The sequence below is a fragment of the Somniosus microcephalus genome, chromosome 1, assembly GCF_052327205.1.
Source record: "Somniosus microcephalus isolate GS21.2 chromosome 1, FLI_Smic_1.0, whole genome shotgun sequence".
NCBI classification, from domain to species: Eukaryota; Metazoa; Chordata; class Chondrichthyes; order Squaliformes; family Somniosidae; genus Somniosus; species Somniosus microcephalus.
Genome location: NC_140987.1, coordinates 167,628,828 through 167,651,185, shown reverse-complemented (window position 1 = coordinate 167,651,185; position 22,358 = coordinate 167,628,828). Strand labels below are relative to the sequence as shown.

The 22,358-nt window shown below is 46.9% G+C and overlaps 1 protein-coding gene across 3 annotated transcripts in view; it reads left to right on the top strand.

The window, feature by feature from the left end:
* Positions 1–22,358, top strand: part of mcc (MCC regulator of WNT signaling pathway) — a 450,686-nt gene that overhangs the window by 330,348 nt on the left and 97,980 nt on the right. For all 3 annotated transcript variants that reach the window (XM_085987123.1, XM_085987125.1, XM_085987131.1), the window contains 2 exons: positions 2,195–2,358; positions 4,038–4,244. In XM_085987123.1, the coding sequence (XP_085843249.1) occupies positions 2,195–2,358; positions 4,038–4,244 (371 nt within the window). The remainder of the gene's footprint in view (positions 1–2,194; positions 2,359–4,037; positions 4,245–22,358) is intronic.

Here is a 22,358-nt window from a genome sequence, read left to right as displayed (position 1 = left end):
CCTCCCTTTCCCAACACTACAATGTCTTCCTTAATCAGCACTGCCACCCCACCTCCCTTTTTTCCTTCCCTATCTTTTCTGAACACCTTGTACCCTTGAATATTAAGTGCCCAGTGCTCACTGCTTTTAAGCCATGTTTCTGTTATTGCCACATCATCATATTGCCACACGGCTAATTGTGCTTGTAACTCACCAACCTTATTCACCACACTTTGTGCGTTTACGTACATGCATTCTAAACCCATTTTTGAATTTTTTGTCGTCTGCTCCTATCTAATATGATACTACTTCCACCTCTAATACTACTTTCTTTTCTAGTACTATCCAACACACTCACACTTTTATGCACCTCATTCCTCTTTTCTACTCCTATATGCTGGTGCCCATCCCCTTGACAAGCTAGTTTAAACCACCCCCCCCCCCCCCCCCAACCATACTAGCAAACCTCCCCACGTGAATATTGGCCCCGGCTCTGTTGAGGTGTAACCCGTCCGGCTTGTACAGGTGCCACCTTCCCCAGAAACGGTCCCAATGACTCAGGAATCTAAAGCCCTCCCTCCTGCACTATCTCTCCAGCCACGCATTCATCTGTTCTATCCTCCTATTCCTGTACTCACTAGCACGTGGCACTGGGAGTAATCCGGAGGTTACTACCTTTGAGGTCCTGCTTTTTAATCTCTTTCCTAGCTCCCTATAGTCTGCCTGCAGGACCTCATCCCTCTTTCTGCTTGTGTCGTTGGTACCGATTTGGACAACGACCTCTGGCTGTTCACCCTCCTGTATGTATTTCATTTTTCCTTCAATCATCAGCCGGTCACATCTGCAGGTTCCACACCAGTGACAGTGTTTAAAACTTTACAGCCTCATCCATGCGTTTTCTGCTGGGAACAGTGTTTAAAAATTTGAATTGACTAAAAGCTGGTCTCATCTGCAGGTTTTCCTCTTTCAGCCAGGAACATGGTTTAAAATATTCTCTTTGGCTGTCAATCTCATGCTCTCTCTTACTCGCTCACATACACTAATACATACATATGTCAGCAAATAGAATGTTTACATTTTGTAACTCAATTAAACGCAGGTGAGATAATTAGACGTTTTCTGTTTGCTTCAGAATTCAACTCTGAAATATAAACTAAAATTAGGATGAGGCTACATTTTTTAGCTTAAAACACTTTCTGAAGTTTATAGAACCCAAAACAAAAACTACAGTAGATGTAATCAGCTCTTTCACACACATTCACATCTGTGCTGTTTCACTTGCATGTAATTTTTGTTTCCACCATTAGTGTATCACCTAGACCTATCCAAATCTGAACCTGAAACTATTATCATGAGCTAACCTTGGAAAATTGGAAGCGAACAACACACTTCCCTTTGTGTGTAATCTAAAACCTGCCTAAACTACACTAATATCAATATATTGGGTTTATATTTACAGGATCTGATGTAACTTCAATCAGGTTTATTCTCACAAAAATAAGTAAATAATTAAACAGAAAGTAAGTTCTAATGAGCTGGGGAGTCATAGGTCCAGGGTCTTGGCTGAGAGTGTGGGGAGGTCTGAATTGATGCTGTTTCTGAAGTTTGCATTAAACTTTATGAAATAGTGTAGGAGACTGAGAAGCATGGAGCTTGGTTAGAACAATGTAAGGAGCCAGAGCAAGCTGAACACAAGCTGTAAGTACAGTATGCTCTTTTTGGAACTTTGCAGTCCTCTGGTCTGAACATTGATTTTAGCAGCTTCAGTTCTTTGCGGTCTCTCCTATTTTTGTGACTGTTTCTCTTTTCTACATCATTTCCTTACATTTTAGAGATGATTTAATTCCTTTTGCCTTTTTTAATACTTTATCACAGCCTGAGTTGTTCTCACTTCCATTTGCTGTTGGAAAACCTATTCACAAATGACTAACTACTTCTTTACAAGTAATTATCCTGACTCTTGACGTTTTCCCCCAGTCTGAACAAGGGGCTTGCTTATTTCCAGCTTTGAGTTCTGACAAAAGAGTTGCACCCAAATGTTGGTAGCCATGAAGAGGAAAGGTAGGTTGACAGATCTGTTGTGTATTTCCAGCATTTCCTTTTTTTATTCTTCCAAATGCTGGTCACATAGTTTGCATGAAATTCTGGTAATGTATTTTTATAGGCACCAGCAGTAATCATGAAACTGAATATATATAGTTTTTTTTAATGTTAGATGCCTGTAGTGACCTCAACTCAGAGCTTCAGCGGGTATTGACTGGGCTGGAGAATGTAGTCTGTGGAAGGAAGAAAAGCAGTTGCAATCTATCAGTGGCAGAAGTGGACAGACACATTGAACAACTTACCACTGCAAGTGAGCACTGTGACCTGGCTATAAAGGTATTAATTTACTCAAGTTCATCAAATGTTTTGGCTTTTAAATTCATCTATCTGCTCCCGCTCTGCCACCATAATTTTGCTGGGGTTCCCACTGAACTTCAAGTGAAATTACATCAGCAGAACAAGAGGAAATGTCTGGCTTTTGTCTTGTCCACTAATTATATTATCTATCTAATACATCACACCTGAAAATGCCACATTTCAGAGCAAAAGTGTGATTGGCTGAAAAGAGGACTTATCTGCTTTTTTAAAATTCATTCATGGGATGTGGGTGTCGCTGGCAAGGTGTTTCTGATCAAATATTCCACTGGCTAAATGGGAACAAATCAAAAGCAGTTTAATTCAGAGTACGTTGAGTATATTCAAGACGGAGATCGATAGATTTTTGACTATTAAGGGAATGAAGGGATTTAGGGATAGTTCAGGAAAGTGGAGATGAGGTAGAAGATCAGCCATTATCTTATTGAATGGCAGAGCAGGCTCGAAGGGCCAAATGGCCTACTCCTGCTCCTATTTCTTATGTTCTTATAAGTAGCAATGAGGAAAGATTGAGCAAGAAAAAAGTGACCAATCAAATTGCTCAATTGGCAAATCGCAGGAGCTAACCAAGTAAACTGGAAAAATAATTTAGTGAAGTTGATTTGACAATTTGGGCTCCCTTCCCTTAGTTGCTTGTCTTGAGTGTACCGAATATGCCACTCCTACCTGGGCCTGTCAGACAAGACCTGTGTTTGGTACTTCTGCTTTACTGCAGACACCGTGATGGCTATGCCATTTGTTTAGCATAACTTGCAGACCACACCAAGGACTGGGTCAGCTCCTCCTGTTGATCACACCTGGTCTTGGTGTACTTGACATCCAGTGCCCCCAAAAAAGCCTCTTTCCTCTTCAGTTTCATATTTACATGCTTGTGCAGAGAGCTGCCCTTAATTAAGCTGTTCCAGTGCATATCTCAGTAATAGCTCCATAATTATGCTAAAGCTCCCATGATGATACTAGAAAGAAAACGGGGCATTCTTCTGGAGTTCTGGCAAACAGTCCTCTCAACCAGTGCCACCAAAAGCAAATGAACTGGTCATTCATCTCTTTGATTTTTGTGGGTTCTGTCTCTATGCAAAATGGCTGTCATATTTGCCAACATAGCAAATCACTGCATTTAAAAATTAGTTCATTGTACCTCAAAGGTTTTGAGAACTTTCAGAGAGTTGTAATAAAGTAGTTATTTTCCTGTCCATTATGTTCATAGGTTAATATTGAAATTGTTAATTGAAACTGAAACTGCCCAAGTGTCAGCTTGGCTCAGTGGTAGTATCCTCACTTCTGAATTAGGAGACTGGGTTCAAGCCTCATTCCTGGGGTTGAGCATGTAATCTAGGCTGAGATTTGTGCATTACTGAGAGTACTACTTTGTCAAAAGTACTGTCTTTCAGAATAGAGTTGAATTGACCTGCAGGTGGATGTAAAAGATTTCATGTCACTTTTTTTGAAGTGGAGGAGGAGCAAGGATTTCTCCTGGTGTCCTGGTCAACATTCATCCTTCCAACACCAAACAGTTTGAATTTTACATACTGTTAGTAATCTGTCTTTTTCCATTAACTGAAGCTACTTTACTTCATACTTTGCAACTTCGCAATAATTAAGTATGTTTTGTTTGTACCTCTATTTAACATTCCTAATAGACTGTAGAGGAGATTGAGGGAGTACTGGGACGTGACTTCTATCCAACTCTTGCTGAAGAGAGATCACGATGGGAGAAGGAGTTAGCAGCCCTTCGGGAAGAAAATGAAAGCCTCACGGCGATGCTGTGTAGTAAAGAAGACGACCTAAACAGGACGAAGGCCACCATGAATGCTATCCGTGAGGAAAGAGACCGGTTGCGTCGGAGGGCAAGTATCGGTTCTACAACAAATTCTACAATATGGTGAACAAGTATATATATACTTGCATATAAGGTGAAACGCATACAAAACCTTCCAAAAGTCCCCACCCCAAAAAAAACTTAACAATCCATGGGCCTTGTACTGTATAAGACAAGCATCAACATTGCAAATCTTCTGTTATTCTAAATTCTGATCCTCATGTTGCCTAGTGTCCACAAATACATTTTATCGGTTTCTCATTTGAGCCAGCACATTCCTAGCTGTTCCATTTTTCCAAAGTCATGTTATTTAAATAGCAATTCTCCCTCCTGACTTTGTTCCTAGCTCTCCCTGCTGATTTATTTGTTTATTCTTCCCAACTAAAAATCTTCCACTTTTTTCCTCAGTTACTAATATGAATATATAATGTACTGGAGATTGATTGTAACGCAACCTGCCCGGTGGGAAACTGACGACAGTGGGTGAGGCACCCATTTTTATGCCCCGCCTAATTTTCCTTTCCAGTGCCTTCAATAGGAAGGAAAATTGGATGGGGTGTACAACAGGTCGCCATTGTGCTGTCGTCAGTTTCTTGCTGGGCACTTCGAGTTAAAAGTGACCACATATTTTTTCTCGACCTTGTATCTCAGGGTGGATTTGTAATTCTTGCTGAAGCCTTGTAAAAATCTTGCCTGTTGATGCAATGGTTATGTATGCAACAGCAACATTTTTAATTTAATGGCTTAAACTCCATAAAATGGCGCGGATTTTGCGGTCAGCGGCGAAGGAAAGGTGATCACCGTTCACCTCACTGACATCTGCCCCCAAAGTTTTCGTAGGCTTTTGAACAGAGACTTGCTCTAATCTGGCGTCTGATCCAGGGTGGCAGCCTCTACAGGGTGTGCTTCTGCAGTGTCTGTGAGCGGATTAAGAAACAGTGAGGCTCTTCAACCAATCAGATTGAAGAGTCCTCACTGAGACACGGCAGGATTTTAACTTGGAGGCAGGCAGGGAGCGGGGGGCTGGATTGTGGTCTCAGGTTCTCCGTGATTAACATTTTTTTCTCTGTTCAAGCCAGATTGAGAGGCTGGCTGGCTGTTGGGCGGGTAGTGTGCAGCACCAGGCCTCAGCTGGGGAGCAGAGGAGGGAGCGAGGGATTGGAGAGGGGGGTCGGAAGGCAGGGATTTGGGGGGGTGGGGAGGATGGCGTGGGGGAGATTGGAAGGCCGGAATTGGTGAGTAAGAGTAGGGTTGGGCCAGGGTCGGAAGGCCGGAGGTGGGGATTGGAAGTCCGGAGGGAGGGGCTGGGGATCAGAAGCCAGTGCGGGAGGACTGGGGATCGGAGGCCAGGGGGGGTGGGGGGGGGGGTGGGGAGGGCTGGGATGCGGGGATTGGAAGGGCTGGGGCCGGGAATGGAAGGCTGGGAGAGGGGGAGTGGAGATTGGAAGTCCGGAGAGCGGGGCCGGAGATCAGAAAGCTGGGGGTGTGGGTGTCGGGCCGGGGGTCAGAAGGGCGGGGGGGGGGTGGCGGGAATGGAAAGTCGGAGGGGGAATTGGAGATGGGAGGCCTCATGGGTGGGAGGTCGGGGGGGAGATCGGAAGTGTCTGGGGCAATGTGTTCTCTCTTTTTGGTGCGTGGTCCCTTTAAAAATTTGTGTGTGCGTTACCTTTTCCAGCGGCAGCAGCTTGTGAACGACCTGCGCGGGACCTCCCGATTGGTGCACACCTTGGGGGGAACACTGGTCGGGGGGGGCGGGGGTTTGGCGAGGCAGGGAGACTGGATCCCGCAGGTAAGTGGAAAGACACTTGCCTCCTGGTTCCAGCAGTCCCCACCTTCCTTTAGCTGCCGGGTTCCCCGAGATCTGGGAAATCGGGCTGCCCAGCGTTAAAGTTAAAATGGGGATTCAAAATGAGGTACGCAGTCTCCTTATAATTAAAGAGCCAACCTGCCTCCCGGGAGTGAGTTGGCCGCCCGCTCCCTGTACCGCCTCCATTAAACCCGGAAGTGGGTGGGATTGGAATTGGGTTGGGGTCGGGATTCAGATTTCAACACTTTAACCACCCACACGACCCAAACTTGCCCGTTTTTGGGGGTTAAAAATCCCTCCACTGATTCTAAAGCAGGAAGTATAAACTAGATTTTAAATCATGTATAGAAAGCAAAATAAAGATTGGGGAAGACAGATGGGATTATAAGAGACAGACCGAAACAGTAAAAAAAAATGTACATTTTTTAAAATCTCTAATACTAATTAACTTCTGAAGGAATGAGACGCCACATTTCTAAAATTAAATTTTCAGGTCCAGGAGAGGTTGTTTGGCTTCAATTATCACTTATCCCGTTAAAAATTCACTTACTCCTGAATGTACCAGCCCTATCTTTTTCTGGCATGTTTAGTGGGTAACTGGTGGGTAAGTGCCTCACCTTCATGACGTTGCACGTATTTCAATGCCGAGTCTATCGGCGTGGTTCTGTTATAGCGCAGCCAGTGGAGGAGCAGGGTAGCTCGGACCGCAACTTCCAGATTTCTGCGTTTGACTGTGCATGTGCGTACTCCGGAAATTGCTGTCCGATTTACTCTTTAATAACTGTGAGCGCTGACAGCCTTTTCGTTATTATTAGCGCAAAATCCAGGCCATGGTTTTTATGTTTTGTACTGCCTCATACCTCTCACAGTTGTTGCTTGTAATTTTTGGTAGTTATGCTCTGGATTGTTATGGTTCACTTGAGGTATTGCCGTTGCATTAGAATAGGGTAAAAGCTATTGCTTCCATAATTTCCCTCTGGCTCTGTCTTGGGGCTCTCACTCTTTGTCTTTGCTTTGCCGCTAACCGCAAATTCCAGGCCCATGTCTCCCGCTCTGGCTGGCTCTCACTCGCTCTCGCTCTGGCTGGCTCTCACTCGCTCTGGCTGGCTCTCACTCGCACTCGCTCTGGCTGGCTCTCGCTCGCTCTGGCTGGCTCTCACTCGCTCTCGCTCTGGCTGGCTCTCGCTCTGGCTGGCTCTCGCTCTGGCTGGCTCTCGCTCTCACTCTGGCTGGCTCTCGCTTTCTCTCTGGTTCTCGCTCTGGCTGGCTCTCACTCGCTCTCGCTCTGGCTGGCTCTCGCTCGCTCTGGCTGGCTCTCACTCGCACTCGCTCTGGCTGGCTCTCGCTCACTCTGGCTGGCTCTCACTCGCTCTCGCTCTGGCTGGCTCTCGCTCTGGCTGGCTCTCACTCTGGCTGGCTCTCGCTCTGGCTGGCTCTCGCTCTGGCTGGCTCGCGCTCTCACTCGCTCTCGCTCTGGCTGGCCCTCGCTCTCGCTCTGGCTAGCTCTCGCTCTGGCTGACTCTCGCTCTGGCTAGCTCTCGCTCTGGCTGGCTCTTGCTCTCGCTCTGGCTGGCTCTCACTCGCTCTCGCTCTGGCTGGCTCTCGCTCTCGCTGTGGCTGGCTCTCGCTCGCTCTCGCTCTGGCTGGCTCTCGCTCTGGCTGGCTCGCTCTCGCTCTGGCTGGCTCGCACTCGCTCTGGCTCTGGTTGGCTCGCACTCGCTTGGCTGGCTCTTGCTCGCTCTCGCTCTCACACTTTGACTTAATTTGCCAACAACAGTTAGAAATCTGTAGGGTCATGAAATTGGGAACTTTAGCACTGGCCGTTAAGATTGAGTTTGCAGAAAAATAGCGGCCGCATCGCTTCCGCCCTCTTCTGCTGCCGAACGCGGCGGCCACCATTTTGGGCAGGTCAGCAGCGCTGCTGTTGCCTGCGTTAGCCGCCTATTTTTAAATGATGCAGATCGTGACGTTAATCGCCGTGCAACGTCTGAATTGACAACGAGCTGTAATTTTCAGTGTTGCCTCTCTTGATACCACCTCTCCAAACCATGCACGGAAACACGTGCGTGCAGTGGTACAACAGAGCCGCTGCGAGCGCTTCTTAAAGGGACACACACAACTTTCAGGTAACTTTAGATTTTTGCTTTTAGATTTTTTTTTACATTTTATTGGAGTAGTGGCTTGGTGCAATACATTAAAAAAGTTGTTAGTGTGCTGGGAGTGCTGCTGGGCGTTGGCAAGGCTTTGGCTGTTAAAGGAAGGCCTCTGAGAAGACCACTTGCTTCCAGTCCAGGGGGCTCTAGTTGCAGTCCTCCTTGGGCTGCAGCATCATATGGAGATGGCAACAAAAGAGGACAAGCTGCTCGCAGAGGCAGGAGGAAGCAGGATGGGAAAAAGCAGAAGGAAGGAGGTAACCCAGACAGTCCCTTTCTGGCCAAGATATCCAGGATCAAATCATCCGCCTGCGGTACCAGTGAACACAACCCCAATTCCCCTTTCAACATTTGTCCCACACCTTACTGTTACTGACCATCACAGCATCCTGTTGGCCACAACGCTGAAATAAAAGCCACCACAAAGCAAACCTTCCAATCTAACTTTATCCATATGTGCATTCAATATTACATTAAAAAAAAACTAATCACCCTTGTGCATTCCCTTAGTGACTGTCTTGTGTGTGCCTTTGCCTATCCTAGTGATGTTATGCATTGCTACCCCAGTGGCTGCAGCATGGCTGGTGGAAGGCTGCTGACTTTCAGTGGGATCACTGCAGATGGCCGAGCAGCTGGTGGCTAGGAGCGAGAAATCAAGTGATGGTCTTCTTCTTCACTCTCCCCTTCCTCCTCTTGTTCAACCACTGGCTGGACAGGCTGGATTTCTTGGGTGTCTGAAATGAGGAAGGCACAAGGGTAGGGTCGTGGTGCGGGGAGGCGGGTAAAGGAAGAGGTGCATGCTTATACCATGTGCAGCTTGTACATCATAAGAGATTGTGGGACAAGGGCGAAGTGAGAAGGAGGATATCGTATGAGGATACCGACATCTTGTATTCTTTCAGACCCGACACTGGCCAAGAGCTCAGCCATGCCCCTGCCAAGAATGGCCAGCACCGTCTCCTCTAAGTGGGTGAGGTGAAGCTAGGAATGTGAGGTGTGCCTTGTGTTTGCTAGAGATTATTGGTAGGTGAGTGATTTGGGGGAGGGTGGGGCGGGGGGGGGGATCTTGCATTGAGCAGTGTGTGAGGCTAGTGGTGCAGTTGGTAGGAGACTACTTTTGGAGATGCATTCATAAAATCATAGAAATTTACAGCACAGAAGGAGGCCATTCGGCCCATCTTATCCCTGCCGACCGACAAAAAGCTATCCACCCTAATCCCACTTTCCAGCACTTGGTCCGTAGCCTTGTAGGTTACGACACTTCAAGTGCATATCCGAGTACATTTTAAATGTGATGAGCGTTTCTGCCTCTACCACCCTTTCAGGCAGTGAGTTCCAAACCCCCACCACCCTCTGGGTGAAAACATTTCTGATCAAATCCCCTCTAAACTTCCGACCAATTACTTTAAATCTATGCCCCCTGGTTATTGACTCTTCTGCTAAGGGAAATAGGTTCTTCCTATCCACTCTATCTAGGCCCCTCATAATTTTATACACCTCAATTTGGTCTCTCCTCGGCCTCCTCTGTTCCAAAGAAAACAGCCCCAGCCTATCCAATCTAATAATAATAATTCAACTTTATTGTCATTGTGCAAGTACATGAACAATGAAATGTGATCTTGCAAGCTCCCATGACTGGGAGAAGCAAAGCCGCTGCGTCGGTGCGCGCCGCCATTCCATTTCCACCATTCCTCCTGTCCAACAATCTTCAGCCCACCGCCCGAGCCTGCTCACCAGCCGCCCCTCCTCGGGGCTCCTTCCGTGACCTTCTGCACCTGGTCTTCCCTGATGGTCACCCCTCCAGGTACTAACCAGGTCTGCTTAGCTTCCAAGCCTTGCCAGTGACCCTGTCCCTAGTCCCTATCTTTTCTCATCGCTAAAATTCCCCAGCCCAGGCAACATCCTCTGCACCCTCTCTAGTGCAGTCACATCTTTTCTGTAATGTGGTGACCAGAACGGCACTCAGTATTCTAGCTGCAGCCTAACTAGTGTTTTATACAGTTCAAGCATAACCTCCCTGCTCTTATGGTCTATGCCTCGGCTAATAAAGGCAATTATCCTGTATGCCTTCTTAAACACAGTGGCCGAGAAATTCAGTATAGCCACTTTTGGGGCGGTAAAGTCGGGTGGGCGCTAAAGTTTGCGCCCGCTGGAAAGTGGAGGCCACTTCGCCGATATTCAGTAGCTTTGGCCAAGGAGTTTGCTCGAGCGCTAAAACTGGCGTTGCACCCCTATCTTTAGGCGCTAAGCCAGCGGTGCAGACTGATACCGCCGAGGCCGGGCGCAGCGCAGGTGCGGTCATGTTTTGATTGACAGCAGACACCCTGGCGCCGGCCAGCTCTTAAAGGGGGAATGGTCGACTTGGTCTGCTGCCACGCCCTGGATACTGCAGCCCTCCAGCTAGGCCTAAACACTGCTGCTGGAGAGAAATAGCGCCAGCAAGGATGCAGAGGGCCCGTGAGCGAGCGCAGCGCTTCTCTGCCCATGATTTAAAGGTGCTGGTTAGGGCTTTGGAGAGGAGAAGAGATATCTTGTTCCCGGACAGTGGCAAGAAGGCTCCCAAGAGGCTGTACAGGAGAGCCTGGAGGGAAATCGGCCAGAGGGTCACAGCCAACAGCGATGTCCCCAGGACTGGTGACCAATGCCGGAAAAAGTTTAACGACCTCACTCGGTTGGTCAGGGTGAGTACCCTTTCCAGTGTCCTCCTCATCCTTGCATGTGCACCTCACATTATGGGCAAAGGGACCTCAAAGGCCTAATGGCCAGCCCTCCTCCAGCAGCTATGGCACTGGCATGAACATCAATAGCACTTTCTGCACTTTACACACTGGCCAAGCTATTCGACCATGGGAGGCAGTGCACACAACAACAGGGCACCACACTGGCCAAGCTATTCAACCATGGGAGGCAGTGCACACAACAACAGGGCACCACACTGGCCAAGCTATTCCACCATGGGAGGCAGTGCACACAACAACAGGGCACCACACCGGCCAAGCTATTCCACCATGGGAGGCAGTGCACACAACAACAGGGCACCACACTGTACTTAGAAGCCGTCCTTTCTCTTGCAGGCCAAGCTGGCCGAGAATCTGAAGAGCCGGACTGTCACCGGGGGAGGCCGTGCCCAGTTCCAGGAGCTCAGTGACCTGGAGGAGCGCGTGGGTCGACTCATGGGTGCCCGGGTGATTGGCCCCGTTGCAATTGGAGATGCCGACCCTGTGCTGGGCCCCAATGGTAAGGACATGACCGTTTGGACCTCTCTCGTTCCCCTTGCGCTTCAGATCTACATCCTTTGCCACTGTCCGACCAATGCGCATAATGCCACCACTCATGCCTCCCTCGCTGACGCCCTGTCCTCACTCTAAAGCTACTCTTGTGCCTTCCTGCTTTCAGCTGGTGAGGAGGAGGTCCCTGAAGCTGCGAGTGTCAGTCCCTCGGAAGAGGAGGACGATGAGGAGCAAGAGGAAGGCGGCACATCGGGGGAACCCTCATCCGCGCCAGGGGATGGCAATGGAGGGGACACGTCTTGCCTGGAGGAGAGCCAGGGGGAAGTGTTGCAGGGGGGTGTAGCTCCTGTGCCCAGTGGCATCCTGCCACGCGGGAAGGGTCGGACAGCTCGGCGGCCTTCTCCCCAGAGGGGGGAAGTGTTGCAGGGGAGTGTAGCTCCTGTGCCCAGTGGCATCCTGCCACGCGGGAAGGGTCGGCCAGCTCGGCGGCCTTCTCCCCAGAGGGGGGAAGTGTTGCAGGGGAGTGCAGTTGCTGGGCCCAGTGGCGTCCAGCCACGCGGGAAGGGTCGGCCAGCTCGGCGGCCTTCTCCCCAGAGGGAGAGTCCGGCCTCCAGTCCGGAGACGGTCCTCGCCCAGGAGGTGCGCCTCCTTGATCAAATGTCCGCGGACTCGGATCGTCGCCACACCGAGTGCATGGGTGTTGTGGCACGGTTGCCTGAGGCCATTGAGTCCCTGGCTCATAGTGTGGCCGATTTCGGGGCCTCACAGGCCAGGGGCTTCGACCAACTCGCGGCAGCACAGGCCAGGGGTCTCGAACAATTCGGGGCATCACAGGACGCGAGTCAGGCAGAATTCAGGGCAGCACAGGCAGCGAGTGGAGAGTTGACGAGTGGTGCCGTGCAGTCACTGGCTGGTCTGATGCGGGCACAGACCAGGGCAGTACGGGCACTCACTGCTGCCACACTCGCTGTGTCACGCACGCATCGCCAGGGCACCCGCCGCGCTGCTGCAGCACAGCGGTCTGGCCTTCACCAGATTGCTGCGCTTGCTGCAGTGCCAGCCCGGCCGACTGCCAGTGTCTCTGGCGACCAGCGAGCGCCTGGCATCAGCCAGCTTGCCCCCATTGCTGCAGCCGCCACTGCCACTCCCCCAGCAAAGCTGCGACGAGCTGCTGGAGAGACTGATGCTGCACAGCCACAGCTGCAGCAGTCAGCAGCCGGCTCGTCTAGGCCGACCCCCAAGGGCATCTGCCGTCACGCATTGTGCCCCTCAGGAGCCTTCCCCCAGCCTTGCAACACCCACAGGGCCCAGGTTGAGGCGGAGCAGCAGGTCGGCCAGGGGCCGGAAAAGCCTGGACAAGGACTCGCCCTCTCGGCACACAAAGTAGAGTGTGTTGCCAAATGTTTTTTTATATGGGGGTGTTTGTGTTCTGTATGGGGGGGGTTTATTTTGGTAAGGCCGAAGATGAAGGCAAAGGGTTTTTTATATGGGGGTGTTTGTGTTCTGTATGGGGGGGTTTGTCTTGGTAAGGCCGAGGATGAAGGCCATTTGGATGGACAAGTTTTGTTATTCCTCCCCGGGTTGTGGGAGTGAGATATGTTTTTGACTGTTTTTTGGGGGTGTTGTGTGTTTTGGGGTTTCATGTGGGAAGGGCCCTGAGTTTGTTCAATAAAGCTTTTTCTTTATTCAGCTTGTCCATGTGTGATGTTTCAAGTGGTTGTTGCGTTAACCGGCTGAGGGCTTACGGAGCGGCTGCATTCATGTGCCTTCATTGCCACAAGCCATTCCCTGACAGGGGGCCTAGAAGTGTCGTTCAATAAGCCGCCGACGGACGGCCCTTGGACCTTGTGGCTCCCTCCTGGGCTGGTACTCCTCCTCCTCCTCCTCATGGTCCTCCTGCTCGTCCTCCTGAGGTGGTGGTCCAACGTGAGGTGGCAGTGCCCGAGTCCTGCGGATAGCCAGGTTGTGCAGCATGCAGCAAACGACGACGAACTGGGAGACTCTATCCGGCGAATACTGTAGAGATCCGCCGGAACGATCCAGGCAGCGGAACCGTTGCTTGAGGACGCCAATCGTTTGCTCTATGATGTTCCTTGTGGCTTGATGGCTTTCGTTGTATGCCTCCTCAGCAGGGGTCCTGGGCGCGCGGAGCGGGGTCATGAGCCATGTACACAAAGGATAGCCTTGGTCCCCGATAAGCCATCCTCTTGGGGGAGGCTGTGCCTGGAACATGTCAGCCACAGTAGTCTGGCGCAGGATAAATGCATCGTGGCTGCTGCCTGGAAAGCGGGCATTGACAGCTAGGATGCGCTGCCTGTGGTCACACACCAGCTGTACATTGAGGGAATGGTAGCCCTTCCGGTTGCAGTAATCCTCGGCATTGTCGATAGGTGCCCGCATAGCCACATGCATGCAGTCAATGGCGGCCTGCACCATGGGGAAGTCGGCGATCCTCGCAAATCCGACTGCACGCTGCTCCTGCCTCTCTAGGGTCATGGGGAAGATGAATTGGTGTCTCCTTGCGAAAAGGGCATCGGTGACCTGCCGGATGCAGCGAATCACGGCGAACTGGGAGATGTTCGCTATGTCCCCAGCAGCGGCTTGGAAGGAGCCGCTTGCATAAAAGTTCAGAGCCACCGTGACCTTCACTTCCACCGACAGAGACGTCCTGCACATCAGCTGTGGACGCAGATCTCTGTGAAGCAGCTGGCAGATCTCTGCAACCACCTCCCTCCTGAAGCACAGCCTCTTAACACAATGCGCGGCAGTCATGGTGAGATAGGACACCTGCTGGCGGTATTCCCTGAGTGGGTAAGGCCTACGTTGCCGACGCCTGATGGCCTCTCTGCGTCTAGGCATGGCTGCCCCTCTCACACAGCGTCTGCGAGCCCTTCGCACATAATGCTGGAACTGAGGGTTGGAACCCCATGCAGCCCCCATAATATACTTGCAAACAGTGAAATCACAATGAGTCAAACTTCCAAGCTCTGGCCAGAAGCCAAAAATACCTCTCCTATGTTGGCCCAAATCAGTAAGGTCTCTTCCTTGGTCTCTGTCCAGAAATCTGTTGCACTAAAGTCATTGCAGCAAAATGGCTGGCCTTTATAGTTCAGTCTAAGTGCCCTTTAATTAGCGCTCCCCGCTGCGTTCCACTTCACAGCTCTTAACAGCGCCACGCCCACATTGGGTGGGCGCCACTGAAGTTCCGGTTTGGGGCGCACAAACGGCGTTGCACGACGAAATGACGTCATAAGCTGCGCGCGCAGCTGAGCGCGCGCAAACACTTTGCGCCGGCGCTAAATGTCAACTGAAGTTGGGCGTAGGCGCAGATCGGTCTGCGCCCGGGTGCTAAGTGCCTAGCGCTCGAAATCTACTCCTCTTATGGCGCTAACGGCTGGCGAACGCAACTGAATTTCTAGGCCCTTATCTACCTGTCCTGCTACCTTCAGGGATCTGTGGACATGCACTGCACGATCCCTCTGAATCTTCTGCACTTCTCAGTGTCCTACCATTTATAGTGCATTCCCTTGCCCTGTTAGCCCTCCCCAAATGCATTACCTCACACTTCTCCAGATTGAATTCCATTTGCCACTGTTCTGCCCACCTGACCAGTCCATTGATATCTTTCTGCAGTCTGCAGCTTTCTTCTTTAGTATCAACCACACGGCCAATTTTTGCATTCACTAACCTTGACCACAGGTGAAACTTCTTTGGGCACAGGAGCTAGGTCCTGGGGGTGACACTGCTGGCAGTGATGGTCTCTGTGATCTGGTTCTACATCCTTCTTTCTGGAGGGCATCCTGGCCCCCTTTTTGATAGCTGGCCTCTCTTCCAGTGTTGACCCCCCCTGCACAAAGCTGCATGCTCGACCCTAGGTGCCCTTTCCCTGGCTTGTTGAGCCATTTGTGTTAATGCTGAAGCACTTTTAGCATTTTTTATTTGCAGAAGGCAGTTCAGCTTTCAGAGCTGCAGACTGCCTACTGCTGAAGGATTTTTTTTTTTTTTTAAGTGCAGAAGGCAGTTCAGCTTTAAGAGCTGTAGACTACCTTGAGAGGAGCAGGCTAGCTGTAAGTAAAGCTAGCCTCGCTCCAGTGGCGCGAACTTCGGCCCCCTGCTTAGTGCACAGCCTGTCTGCAGCATGTTCCTTTCTAGGCTGTGTGCTCCTATCATGTTAATTAGCAGGTAGCACCAAATTGACATACTGCCTGAGCTTTCTGAATGGGTGCAGGCATATCTCTGAACGCGATGCCCGCGCCTCTTTTTTGGCGCTATAGAATTTCACCCACTAAGTGTTTTGTTATGGTGCAGTCTGAGTATTGTAGTTACAAAGGGGCAGATAAATGTACTCCCATAATGCATCTCTCGTGCACACAATTTGCCAACAGGAAATCCCTGTTATTTAGTCCCAGGTAAAATTTGCCAAATCTGCGATTGACACAGAAATCAAGACCTAGGTCATGGAGATGGGGAAAGGGCTGGATGGAGAGTACTTCTTGCAGTTGTTTCGAATATTAAAACTATTTTGTGTGTTGCATTATAATAGATAGAAGGATATCTGAGTGAATAAGAAAATAGCAATCAAAATCAGAGAAGGCATAATTGGAGCTATTTGTTTCTTTTCTTTTTTGGTAATTGCTGGTTCCCTATTGTTGGATTTGAAGTATATTTGAATGACTTGATTGGATACTTTATAGCATGTGCTCAATGCTACAATGATTGGTGGTGAATGGAAATGTTTTTGATTGCCTTGCACTTACTGAGATTTTTACAAAGTCAGGTCTGCTGTAGATACCTTCACTGGTTCAGTAGCGTCACTTGCTCCTGTAAGCAATCTTACTTTTGTGGGAGTTAACTCACATTGCTGTATATCTACTTGTACGATATAACCTGGAGGTGTCACGGAGGAACCCAATCCAATATGGTGGGTAGCATACTTCAGACATGGAATGAGTGCATGCACGCCGCCCGCCATATTGGCTGCTGAGGTGCTTGTATTACGCCTGTAAAATGGCTCAAATTTCTCGGCCCTAGTTTCTCCCCAGTAAATAAGTAGTGAAAGTCTATTATTTTGCTGAGAATCCAGTGTGATGATTTTTTTTTATATAGCAATGTTTGTACTTAATTATATTTTCCCCTGCAAAAAATAGTTTGGGGAATTATCTGCTTCAGTGAATGAACCCATTCCAGTCTCAGAAAGATCTATGCGATTTACAACTATGCTTTTGAAGTACTGTTTTCTGTGCATTTTTACTTTGTGACAGTTTACACCCCATTTATACTATGGCTTTAAGTTTACATAGGACCTACAGCACAGAAACAGGCCATTCGGCCCAACCAGTCCATGGCAATGTTTATGCTCCACTCGAGCCTCCTCCTGTCTTTGCTCCTCTAAATCTATCAGCATAACCCTCTATTCTCTTCTCCCTCATATGCTTGTCTAGCCTCCCCTTAAATGCATCTATACTATTCGCTTCAACCACTCCCTGTGGTAGCGAGTTTCACATTCTCACCACTCTTTGGGTAAAGAAGTTTCTTCTGAATTCCCTATTGGCTTTCTTGGTGACTATCTTATATTGATGGCCTCTAGTTATGCTCTTCCCCACAAATGGAAACATTCTCCCTGTATCCACTCTTATCAAAACCTCTATTAGGTCACCCCTCGGCCTTTTTTCAAGAGAAAAGAGACCCAGGCTGTTCATCCTTTCCTGATATGTATACCTTCGCATTTCTGGTATCATCCTTGTAAATCTTCTCTGCACCCTTTCCAGTGTCTCTATATCCTTTTTACAATATAGCGACCAGAACTGTACGCAGTACTCCAAGTGTGGTCTAACCAAGGTTTGATACAGGTTTAGCATAACTTCCCAACTTTTCAATTCGATCCCTCTAGAAATAAACCCGAGTGCTTGGTTTGCTTTTTTTATGGCCTTGCTATCCTGTGTCACAACTTTTAGTGATTTGTGTATTTGTACTCCGAGATCCCTTTGTTCCTCTACTCCACCCTCCAAGTGATAAATGACCTCCCTATTCTTCCTACCAAAATGTAATACCTCACATTAATCTGTGTTGAACTTCATTTGCCAATTATATGCCCATTCTGCAAGTTTATTAATGTCCTCCTGTAACTTGTTGCAGTCCTCCTCAGTATTGACTATTCCCACCTCCCCCCCAATTTGGTGTCATCCACAAATTTAGAAATTGTGTTTTTGATTCCAAAGTCTAAATCGTTAATGTAAATTGTGAACAGCAGTGGTCCCAGCACTGATCATTGTGGAACACCACTACCCACCTTCTGCCACTGTGAATAGCTACCCTTTACCCCTACTCTCTGCTTTCTGCCTTGAAGCCAGCCAGCAATCCATTCTGCTACTTGCCACCTGACTCGGCATTCTCTGACCTTGTTCATCAGTCTATTATGGGGTACCTTATTGAAGGCCTTTTGAAAATCTAGATAAATTACATCTACTGAATCACCATTGTCTACTCTCACTGTTACCTCTTCAAAAAATTCAATTAGGTTGGTCAAGCAAGACTTTCCCTTTTGAAATCCATGCTGACTATTCCTTATTATATTTTTGGTTTCTAGATGTTCTTCTATTTTCTCCTTTAGTAGGGATTCCATTATTTTTCCTACCACCGATGTTAAGCTGACTGGTCCATAATTCCCTGGACATGTTCTATCCCCCTTCTTGGATATAGGTATTACGTTAGCTTATACGCCAGTCTTCTGGCACTATATCTTTTTCTAATTAATTATTAAATATGTTTAGTAATGCCTCTGCTATCTCTTTGCTAGATTCTTTTAAAATGCATGAATGCAATCCATCAGGAACAGGAGTTTTATTCTGAGTTTTTATTCGTTTATTTAATATATTCCCTTGTTTTATTTAAAATGCACTTATCTCATTACTAATCTCATCATCCAATGTCATGTCCACCTGTTCTATCTCCCTGGTAAATACTGAAGCAAAATCATTATTTAATATTTCTGCCATCTCTCTATCGTTACTTGTGGTATTATCCTGTCTATCCCTATTCACATCCCAACCTTCCTTTTTTTATTGATGTGCCTGTAAAATATTTTGCTATTTTGTTTTATGTTCCTTGATAATTTAATTTCATAGTTCCTCTTTGCTTTCCTAATTGTTTTTTTGACTTCTCTCCTAATCTCTTCGTATTCTCCCTTATCATGCACTCTCCTGCTGTCCATGTACTTAAAGTATGCCTCTTTCCTTACCCTCAATTGTTCCCTTATGGCTTTATTCATCCATGGAGTCTCATTAGTGTTTAGTTTGTTCTTTCCTTTTAGCAGAATATATTGTTCCTGCACTCTGTTGAACACCGTTTTAATTGTTTCCCATTGCTGTTCTACATCGTTATTTGCCAATATTGTTGCCCATTTTATTTTCCCAAGTTCTATTCTCAGCCCCTCAAAATCAGCTTTTCTCCAATCTATTACCCTGGTTTTCGTCATACTTATGTCCTTCTCAATTATCATCTTAAAGCGTATTATATTATGGTCACTATTGCCTAGATGTTCCCCTACTTTTACTTCTCTTATCTGCTCTGGTTCATTCCCCATTACCAGATCCAATAGCGAATTCTCCCTAGTTGGTCTTTTTATATATTGGGTTAGAAAGCAGTCCTGTACACATTGTAGGAACTCCATCCCCTTATCCCCTTTACCTCCCTCTTCTGTCCAATTAATATCGGGGTAGTTGAAATCCCCCATGATTATTCTGTTTTTTACTCATTTGCCTGCATATTTCTTCCTGCAGCTCTGAGCCAGAGAGATGGAGACATCTCCTGCAGACGTGTTTGCTCGGGACAGTCTCGCTGTCCACAAACTCCCACATACTGCAGTCCAGACACACAACCTGCCCTGCCATATCTTAGTCTAGCCTTATTTTATTTATTTATTTAATTAGTTAGTCTGTATTCAATGATTATTTATAGTTATATTAATTAGTTTAACTAGTTAAGCTATAAATTTGTAGCTGCATTCTGTCAATATTCTATTGTTTACACTCTTGATGAAAATAAAATCCTATGTGCACCAAAAACACCATTACCCTTATATTGTCAGTAAAATAAATGTAATTCTTCCTGCACTAAAAACCCTGCATTGTCAGTCTGGTCCAACAGCAGTGCAAGAGATTTGTAGCTGGATAATATTAATCTTGCCTATGCGTTGCAATTGTTCAGCAAAACTCAGGTAACTTGATGCCCCCATTTGCACTAACCAGCTTGGGTCTGCATGGAACTAGATGATCATTCAACTGTCTGCCCTGACCACAGCTGAATGTGATGTGTGAGACTAAACTATAATCAGGATATACAATTTAGTACTTACTGTAATTAATATAATTAGATTGAAAAATTCTCATTGTTTACAGCTTTTTATTAAAAATGAATGAAATAGATCAACACAAAATGAAGTGCAATAAGAAGTACCTAAAAGAAATGCAGTCCATTTTAAAAGATGAAAGCTGACATTTGAATTAATAACATTTTATCTTGTTCTGCTAAGAGAACTATAGGTAATGCTCACAAGCACAGTTATAGTGGAGGAAAGCTTAGGAATGGAAGAACCATGTGGCATAGTTTGATATATTAAATCAAATGTTTTGTCTTTCAAATTCCAAATTTGATTGAAGAAAAATTATGCATTCAACTAAGTTATCAGAGAAGGGTACCTACATATTCTCCAGTGGTTTAAACATTCTTTGTCAAAATTTATCACATTATTTTGAAAGCATTTTTATTGAAATTCCAGTGTGGAAAATTATCTTTTATTTTCTTAATGTGTTTGTCATTGTTGCCAGATGACACACTTTAAAGCTGTGTGAGCTCCAATAATTATTGTCACTGGGGATTTTAGGACATCTCTGTAAAGCACTTAGCAAAGATGATAACCTAGTTTGTGATATTTAGTTCTTTGCAATAACTAGATTAAAAGTACCCAAAGAGTTCACTTCTTTGAGTACTGAATTTCCTTTTGTCACTTTCAGGCACATTACCCTCGTATAGCATTTCCAAAAAACATTGGAGCCGAAAACGTGTGACCTTTGGATTTGATGTAAATGCCAGGGGAGGAGTGGGGCAGGGCCCAACATGTTAAAAGAAAAATTCCCAGGCTGGCCACCCGCCCCCCCCCACATGTGCGCCCCACTTTTGCAGGGCAGAGGGATAGTTACCTTGCTTTCACTTGGTGTACCAGCCCTGCCAATGTTTCACCTGGCCGGAGACACGTGAAGTCCCAGTCTGGAAGTCTCTGTCCAGCCATGCCCTGTTATACACCGCTTGGCCTTATTTGGAGTAAGTGGAGGCTCTGCATCAAACCAGACCCAGCAGAAACTCTTGGAAGGCTGGCACCCAGAGTATCCAGGTTCTGGCTGTATTTGCGGCCCTTCTGCTGGAGTCAGGAGTGCACTGGAAGGGCTCTGGATTTTCAGCAAATGGCTTGTGGTAAATAGTGTAAGCTTCATTTAGAGAAAGATGCAGACTCATAGTAGATACTTTAATTAAAATAACATAAATGAACAGTACTATTGTAGACTGTAAGAAGACCATATAGTATCGCCATGGCCAACCAGTGGATAGAGCTTAAAGGAGAAGGGCACAAGTTTTTCAAACAATTATAAATGTTGCATGTTGGAGATATTAACTGGTCATTTATCTCATTGCTATTTGTGGGACCTTGTGCGTAAAATGGTTGCCACATTTGCCTACATAACAATGATTGCACTTCAAAGGTAATTCATTGGTTGTGCAGCGCTTTGGGGATGTGTAAGATGCTACATAAATACAATTTTTTTTCTTTCTATCTCTAAACCAATTTTCCTGTCCTTTCCTGGTATTCTTTTATATTCTTTTCAAATACTTACCCAAATCCCTTTTTGAAAAATGTTGTAGTCTCTGCTTGGCCATTTGTGGTAAATCATTCCCTTTTGTAATAACCCTCAGTGTTGGGTGGGGAGGCAAGTACAGGTGCACGGTCCCTTATCCAAAACCTTTGGGGCCAGCTATGTTCCAGAATTCGGAATTTTTCGGATTTCAGAACGGATGATGCTTATAAATGGACAAGAGGCAGCCATCGGGTTTACCCTACAACTACACCACTAGTGATGGAAGCAAACCTGGCTAGGTAACCAGATTACTATAAAGAAATAGTTAACAGCAATGTTTCCTCAAAGTTGCACACAGCCACGCAGTAATCTGCAAACTCCCGTGCAAGCTGCTCAAGCTTTTACACTGGAAATACCGCGCATTGAAAGAAACAAGCCACATCGAACAATGCAGCCCACGGGGAACGCTCCATGAAAAAACTTTCGGTTTTCAGAGCTTTTCGAATTTCGGAATTGCGGATAAGGGATCGTGCACCTGTACTGTTCTTCCAGAGATAGGTCTATGGCCGCATGTTACCAGTTTGATAACCTGTGGAAAACATTTTCACCAATACCTTCAAAACCTTTCTTATTTTTAAAAATCTTGATTAGATCCACACTTAAACTACTCTGTTCTATGAAAATTACTCCAATCTATAGTTAACTAATTGCTCCACCTCCTCCTTTCATTCTTACAGTACTTTCTTGTGAAAACTGAGGCAAAGTACTCATTTAGTATCGCCACCACTCCTCATCTTCCATAAGATTTCCCTTTCCATCTCTAATTGGCATTACCCTTTCTTGAACTATTTTACTTTTTGTGTATATAAAATCGTTTACTATTATGCATTCGTCGCCACTTACATCACTCTATCTTTGGATAATTAAAGCCACTCTTTATTATGGTGCTCTCCTGCATTTTTCTATTTCCTTTCCACTGTTTGACGGTCTGGAATATAGATAAGCTCAACAGAGAAACTGATCAATTCCCATTCCTTAACTCTAATAATTTAGATTCCGCTTTTGTACAATCCTCTATCATCCCTATGCTCTAATGCTATAATG